Consider the following 7,500-nt stretch of genomic DNA (forward strand, 5'->3'; position numbering starts at 1 on the left):
CCAAAAGTACTCTTTTGCATTTGTCCTTTGAATGATCATCAGTGAGTTTACCATCTTAGCGTTTTGCTGTGATGAAACACATTAATTAATACCTCGCCATTAGGATCCTAGGGACAATGGGAAGGGGAATCTTTCTTTGTAGCCGAGTGTGGGGGCCGATATATCTGGAAGATTTGTCTGTGAGTTTAACATACACTAGCTGTGACATCTCTCGGATTAGCAAATGAACATCATTCTCATCTCCGCATGGTAGTCTATGAAGAGGTTTAGTTCTCACGAAATAAGTTTTATTCGAGGTCAGTTCGAGAAAATTCATATTTCCCAAAGCTTCGACCTTTTAGCCTTCTGAAGAGTCACTGACAAGTTGAAATCAGGAATTCAAGTTATTTTGCTCATTGTGATAATATAAAGTGCTTTGCGATGGAAAGGACTGAGTTGTTTGCTGAGATCCATTTGGTTTCGAGAGGTGGGACCTAGGAAGTAGATAGAAACTGTGATAATGTATATCAATAAGAAGACAATAACCGCTGTAGAGCTAGTGGAGTTCCTAGTTGTGTTAGACACTGAAATGCAGTGTAGAACATGAAGCCCAGTTTGGCGAATTTATGAAGATATTACCTCGGGTATTTTGAATTCTCTATTATTAACCCCTTGCCGACGGGTACGACGGGTAGACACGTGCTATGCCCACTGTTAGTACTTGTTTGATTGTTTTTACACATAGATGGCTATACTTGTACTAAGTCACCAATGAGCCAGTTAGGAGTACTGCCCGTCTCGCCCGTTCACCCTTTTCTTTGATTTACGAAATATTTTACATTATCTTATTTTGCTGTTACTAATATTAAAAAACATTATAATAATTATAATGTTTATAATAAAAATAACACCATCGATATCCATAGCACTAGTAAAAAACACGTTTTTCCCGCCAATTCAAATCACGTATGGTCACAAGGTCTATTAATTGACTCCTTTGTGGCTAAGCACTAGCAAAGCCATCTATGAGCAGACATTTCACAAAAAATATAGAAAATGGGCACAGCATTTTCCTCATTTTTTGTTCATTTTCCCCGACGGCATTGGGTTAAAAGGTACTACTACATCTTCCTGATCTTCACAGGATACCAGTCCATAGAAATTGGCTTGGCCCATGCTATTTCGCCCCACCCGAGGATTCCGAAACTGTTGTCTCACTTTCAATAAATCTAGTTTTACATTGTGGGTTTTTCTACCATAGTATCAACACGGTAGAATGTTTTCACCATTCACAGATTGGGAATTATCGGTGACACGTTTTCACAGTGCTTCAGCATGTTTGAAGAATCCAGGCCGAAAGAGGCAGAACAATATACAATTGACAGGTTTGTTTTTTTTTGCCAGTGAAGATGGGACTGGCCTCTTTTATTTATAAATACAGTGACTGAGAGAGAGAGAGAGAGAGAGAGCACACACACACACACACACACACACACACACACACACACACACACACACACACACACACACACACACACACACACACACACACACAGTGAGTGATAAGTACCTTATAAACAGCGCGTCCCAGTGATTGATGTTTCTATTTCTGGCAATTAGCACTTTATTGCCGGGAAACTAATTATAACGTAAATTTACAAACTGTCTCGGAAATATGCATTCAATCTATGTGAAATAAGAACTTAATACTAACCGTCAGGTACCACACAAATTATGTATTTCTCAAATTCATGAACTCAGAATAGGGTGGTTGATTGTCACGGGCCCAAGACCACTTGTATTATTCATTTAGTTACTGTGAATGCACGTTTTCATCTTAAAAGCAAGTAAAAGCTACAACCAAAAATCAAACAGAAAATGAAACACTGTACGCATGTCTTCGGCTCGCCACTGATAAAGTTTTAATCGATATGGAGGCCCCATTAAAAGAAACGCAGTGTCCCATTTCTCATTAGCAGTAAGGGGGATACTACCACTTCTGTGTTCAATCGTAGACTTTATTTATTTATTTATTACCTGCAGGCCTTGTATAGAACCTCTATATTACCTAAAGATCAGACACTTATTTTTATTTAGTTTGCAAAGGTCTTAATTCTTTAAAATGTAAACACAAACACACACACACACTTATATGCATATATATTAGTGGCCTTCCATGTAGCCGTTTAGTGCTGAAGTGGACCAAGCTGTTGAAATTGGACCACACTGATTTAGAATGACACAATATCCATATATAACTGAGTCTACCATTTTCCCATCGCTCTCTCCTATATTCCTATGTTTATTTGTTTCTCCCTCCTTTTCACCCTCATCTGCCTCTCCCTTTCAGATATGAAGTTCGAAATATTAACAATGAATAATCCAAGTGTTATGTTGCCCATTAACTATCCAATATGAAAAAGGACATTGAAAAAAACAAAAAAACGTAATTGTTTAATTTTATTAGCCCTGGATGATAAAAAAAAGATATGGCATACTTAGCCATCGTGACATTTTTTTAGCCACTGATGATGCACAAAGAAAAAGAAATGTAAAATATAAAATTAATCCACACCTTTTATAACCTCTAGGCCATAAAACAAAAAAATCATCTTGCCTTAAATGAATCACTGATAATCCCCCTAAAAAATAAATCTAATTAATCCCTGCTTATAAAAAGGGGAAAATCATCACACCCCTCGCCAGCGTTGGACTCAACACAGCCCCACACTGAACAGAAAATCAAATTCATCTTAAAACCAACGCGTATTCAGATCTTGATCAGTTACCGCTTCGTTCCAAAGGCTTCACGTGGCGTAGGGACCCGATGCCCGTTTTCTATTCAAGAGGAACCAAGATGCTGCCGGCGTTCACTTTCTCGATGATGCTGTGGGGAGGCTCGCCGTTCACTAGGCACCCGACGCTCTGTAAGGATTAATGTGATAGTGATGATATAATAGATGATGATTAATATAATAGATGATGATAATGGCAATGGTAGTAAAATAATGGTTATAATAATAATAATAATAATAATAATAATAATAATAATAATAATAATAATAATAACTATATTAAAAACCAATAATAACAATAATAATAATAATAATAATAATAATAATAATAATAATGATAATGATAATAATGATAATGATAATAATGTTGACAGTAAGGATAAAATTGATAATGAAAATGATAAAATATAAGAGTAATAATAATGATAGTATTAATAACAAAATAATGAAAACAATAGCAATAACAATTATGATCATCATTATAATTATTACAATAATTATAATAATACAAACAATACAAATAATAATAACAACAAAGCAACAACAATGATAATATTAATGATAAAAATAATAACAAAATAACAACAATAATAATATTAATAACAATAAAAATAACAATGATGAAAATAATGATAATAACACCAATAAAAATGATAACTAACACTAATACTAATGATGTAATAACAACATAAACAACAAAACAACATTAATAACATCAACAACGACAGTGCCAAACCTGTGCCGTCCCGAGCACCATCTTGACAGTGCCAGCGAACGTCTTTGCCATCGAGCGGGGTGCCATCTGGCGGCCGATCTCTATGACCTCGTGGAAGGCTAAATTCCCACGGTGACCCTCTGTTGCAAATCAATTTTTTTGGTTTATTTTTTGAGTGTCTGGTCTTTGGTTTGTTGGGTAATTGTTTCGTTTAGTAGCTCTCTGTTCTTGTTTATTTATGGTTGGGTTTGTATATTTATCTTTGTTCTCGTTCGTTTTGTTTGGTGTGTAGTTGTCAGTTACGTTTTATTTCGTTTATTCTTTCTTATGTGTGTGTTTAAGTGTAGCAGGAAATTATGTTATAGCTATGAAACATATTCATTAAGGACACCACACACGCACACATACATACACACACGCCCACACCCCACTCCAGACACACCTCCCAAACCAACCTACCACACCCCACACACCCCAACACGCACACCCACACCCCCTCCCCACACACCCATCCCATCCATCCACACACCCTCCCCACCCACCCCAGCCCCCACACCCCAAGCACGCACACCCTCTCCCATACCCCCACACCCCCTCCCCACACACCCCAACACGCACACCCCCATCCTACCCATCCACACCCCCTCCGCACACCCCCCCATCCGAACCCCCCCACACCCCCTCCCCCACACCCCACCCACCCACACCCCCTCCCCACCCACCCCAACCCACACACACCCATCCCACCCCCCCACACCCCAACCACCCGGCCCCCCCTCCCCATCAACCCACCGATCTTCTCTCTGTCCGGTTGCCTGAGCGTCCGGATGATGTACGCGGCGGCGGACGGCACCACCTCCGTCTCGCACTGCCGGTTCTTCGCCGTGATCCGAACCGTGATCTTCTGCCCTGGCCATTCCTGGGTGGCCTTGGTGATCTGGGCGCACACCTTCTTCGGGTTCAGCTGCAAGGGCCCGATCTTGCTGGCCAAGATGTTCGTAGGAGGAGGGCGTTGGCCGATGCAGCGCACTGTCACTGAGAGGGGGGGAGGGGGGGGGGGGTTAAGGAGTGGTCGGACTTGAATGACATATGATTAAATTTTATCCGATGTCATAGTGAACTGTGAGAATTGATAATAATGCTAAGCCATAAAACATTGAATGTAAACACCTTGAGTTTTTCACGTGAAAAAAAAAATAAACCTACATAGAACCAACGGAAAAATTAAAAGAAAATCTGTGAAAACATGAACACAAATATAAACACAAGACAGAGATACGATACACATGCACTCACAGGCTCATATGCACAAGTATATGTGTGTACTTGTTGTATGATTAACATATACATAACTCTAAAGGCCATATCACACTGCCATTTTTTAGGTAAATTTTTGCGTTTCCGTATGAAATTTCCGTATGCAAATGGACTGACCCTATTACCAAGGCAGCAAAGAGAGTACCCGGGAATAACACAAACATTTTCATACATATTACATCTTTAAAGAAATATATTGATGTCTGGTGTATATATAAATATTCTAGACTATTAACTCATGTTTACATTTAACTTACTCTTTCAAATTTATCAATTAAAAAAAAAAACATTCTAGTTGTACAGACCCTCCGTAGCACATGATCGAGACGGAAATCACCAAGACGGAAACGCTCGTTATATGATCCTCACATTTAGACGGAAACGCACAAATTAACGAAAGGAAAGTGCTAATCCTGATATACATCTTCAAAAATCCTTCGCATTAATCTGGTGGGCTAGTCTATCAGTACGATATTGAGGAAAAGTTTAGATTTTACTGGTTAGGTCAGGCTAGGTTAGGTGAAGTCTGAGTAAAGTTAGACAGGATTAGGAAGCAAGGTTAGATTTACTTTTAAAAAGCGATTAATTTTTATCACGTAAGGCAAATTTAAATAAGACTAGACCCATGGCTGACTGGTTGCTGTCAATTCAACTTAGTTCAGTTTAGGATGGCAACCGGTGTCCATAACAACCAAACTACAAAACAAACAAACAAACAAACAAACGAAAACGGGAGGTGGCGGAACGGATAGCATTATGACACAAACACAAACACAGTAACGTGTACACAAAGATGAAAGGAAAACAGCCACAGTAAGAAAATGAAATTGAATTGTAACGTTTCGAACACTTCACGAGTTCCTCTTCAGACGAATGATAAACCAAAAATGGATAAAAAATGGATAGCATTATCTTTATCCTAAGGGAACACTATTAGTTCGAGAGACACTGTATAAACATTCAGCATGCGTATACTCGTGCATGTTACACACCGACATATTCCCATTAATATATGTATTTATATATCCACATTTACTACACGTACGTACGTATATATTCATACACTGCATGCGTAGATACAATCCTATATGTTACGCGTAGGGCCTCTCCGTCCCGACTCTGCCCCCAGTTTACTGATGACGGTACTCAGCCACAGTATCTCTTGCGCTCTACCTCGGTACAGTCTTAAATACCACACATGCTTTCACATACATTACTTCATACATACTTTCATAATTACTGTACGTACATATTGACATCCACTGATTGAGAACGTATACATACATGTTCACACACACTATACACACACACACACACACACAAACATACATACATACATACAAATCAATGCAGAAATATACGCAGTATAGGAAGGGCGGGGGAAGACCTATGGTTAAAAATAGAGAAATCTTCCACAACTTCTCCAGAGAGGGCGGTGGACTGACGCGCATTACCTGAGGGCGTGCTCGTTCAAGGGTGTTCTCAAGCAAATCGCCCGAAAATACGTATAATAAGGTTTTTGGTTAATTCAAATTTTATATGCTATGCAGGCAACTGTATCTTCTCCTTCAGGCACTGCTGGAGCGCATTTGAATTAACAAAACATTTAATAAACGTATTTTCGGGTCTGAGAGTGCGCATACATACATATATAACACAAAATTTAAAAGAAACAGTTAAAAATAATTTGTAATATAGTATAGCATTATATAGTTTTATATTAACGTGAAATACGAAATTATTACATTTGTTTAAATAATACAAATAAAAAATATTCATCTGTTTGTTTTAATGATTACCATAAAAATGTTTAAATAAGATATATTGTAATTATAGTACCCATAATTTCTTAATAATAATAATAATAATAATAATAATAATAATAACAATAGCAAACATGAGTTCGTTAATAATAATCTATTTGCTTATTATAGAATAAGAGAAACATATCCTAAAGAGACCATGTGCAGAGTGAATTTTGTAGTTTTATATATAATTGTAGGGGCTATTAACGACAACAAAACTAGAAATTGAAACAAATAAATGAACGAATAAATCAAAATAGATAAATGAAATTATTTTTAAAAAGCCATTGTCTCATCCCAACCGACAGCGCGACCCATTCTGAAATAAAATCAAAATATCTCCAAATCCGTCATATTACCGATGTGGGTCGCTTCTGGATCAAACTTCGGAGGCATTGTGGATATCTCTTGCAACACCAGCGGCCGGATGAGGTGCTCTGACAGGCGGATATTTTCGGATAAAGAGAGACAGATCCAGGAAATCGCCTTCGTCCAGGGAGAAGCGTCGCGGAGGTCACGTGATCTTATTCCTTTATATTATCTTTTTTTCTTTCTTCCTTTCTTTCTTTTACATATATTTTATAATAATTTTTGTGGGTGCAAATTAACGTTGTTTTATTCTTGGGTAAGAATATAGACGTGATCGCGTTGCTTATTCATTTATTATTTTTGTGAAGCAGAATGTACTTTCACGTTCCTTATATTTTTTTAAGCACGTTTTCCTCTTCTTTTTATTTTTATTATTATTATTATTTTTTAAGAGAACAATAATTTGGCGTTCTATTCTCGTGCGTTTTTAAGAGGGAAGGACCTAAGATAACCTCTTAGATTTAATTATCTCATACACGGTACTGTATATTTATGATTTGTATATATATATATATATATA

General features: G+C 37.5%; 1 protein-coding gene across 1 annotated transcript; it reads right to left on the reverse strand.

The window, feature by feature from the left end:
- Positions 1–2,424: 2,424 nt before the first annotated feature.
- On the reverse strand, positions 2,425–7,134 carry LOC125046771 (60S ribosomal protein L12-like). The gene is made up of 4 exons (XM_047644708.1): positions 6,971–7,134; positions 4,282–4,524; positions 3,511–3,629; positions 2,425–2,904 (listed from the first exon to the last, which is right to left on the reverse strand). Exons 1-4 carry the CDS (start codon positions 7,005–7,007, stop codon positions 2,818–2,820), a joined length of 486 nt encoding a protein of 161 aa, XP_047500664.1. The 5' UTR covers positions 7,008–7,134; the 3' UTR covers positions 2,425–2,817.
- Between the last annotated feature and the right edge of the window lie 366 nt (positions 7,135–7,500).

The sequence above is a fragment of the Penaeus chinensis genome, chromosome 39 (assembly GCF_019202785.1).
Source record: "Penaeus chinensis breed Huanghai No. 1 chromosome 39, ASM1920278v2, whole genome shotgun sequence".
Lineage (NCBI taxonomy): Eukaryota > Metazoa > Arthropoda > Malacostraca > Decapoda > Penaeidae > Penaeus > Penaeus chinensis.

Excerpts from the sequence above, each read along its gene's own strand:
- LOC125046771 (XM_047644708.1), bottom strand. The coding sequence starts at position 7,007 with ATGCCTCCGAAGTTTGATCCAGAAGCGACCCACATCG. Across the intron at positions 4,525-6,970 it reads TCCAGAAGCGACCCACATCG|TGACAGTGCGCTGCATCGGC; the intron begins GTAATATGACGG and ends CCCCCCTCTCAG. Across the intron at positions 3,630-4,281 it reads ACCGGACAGAGAGAAGATCG|AGGGTCACCGTGGGAATTTA; the intron begins GTGGGTTGATGG and ends GATTTGCAACAG.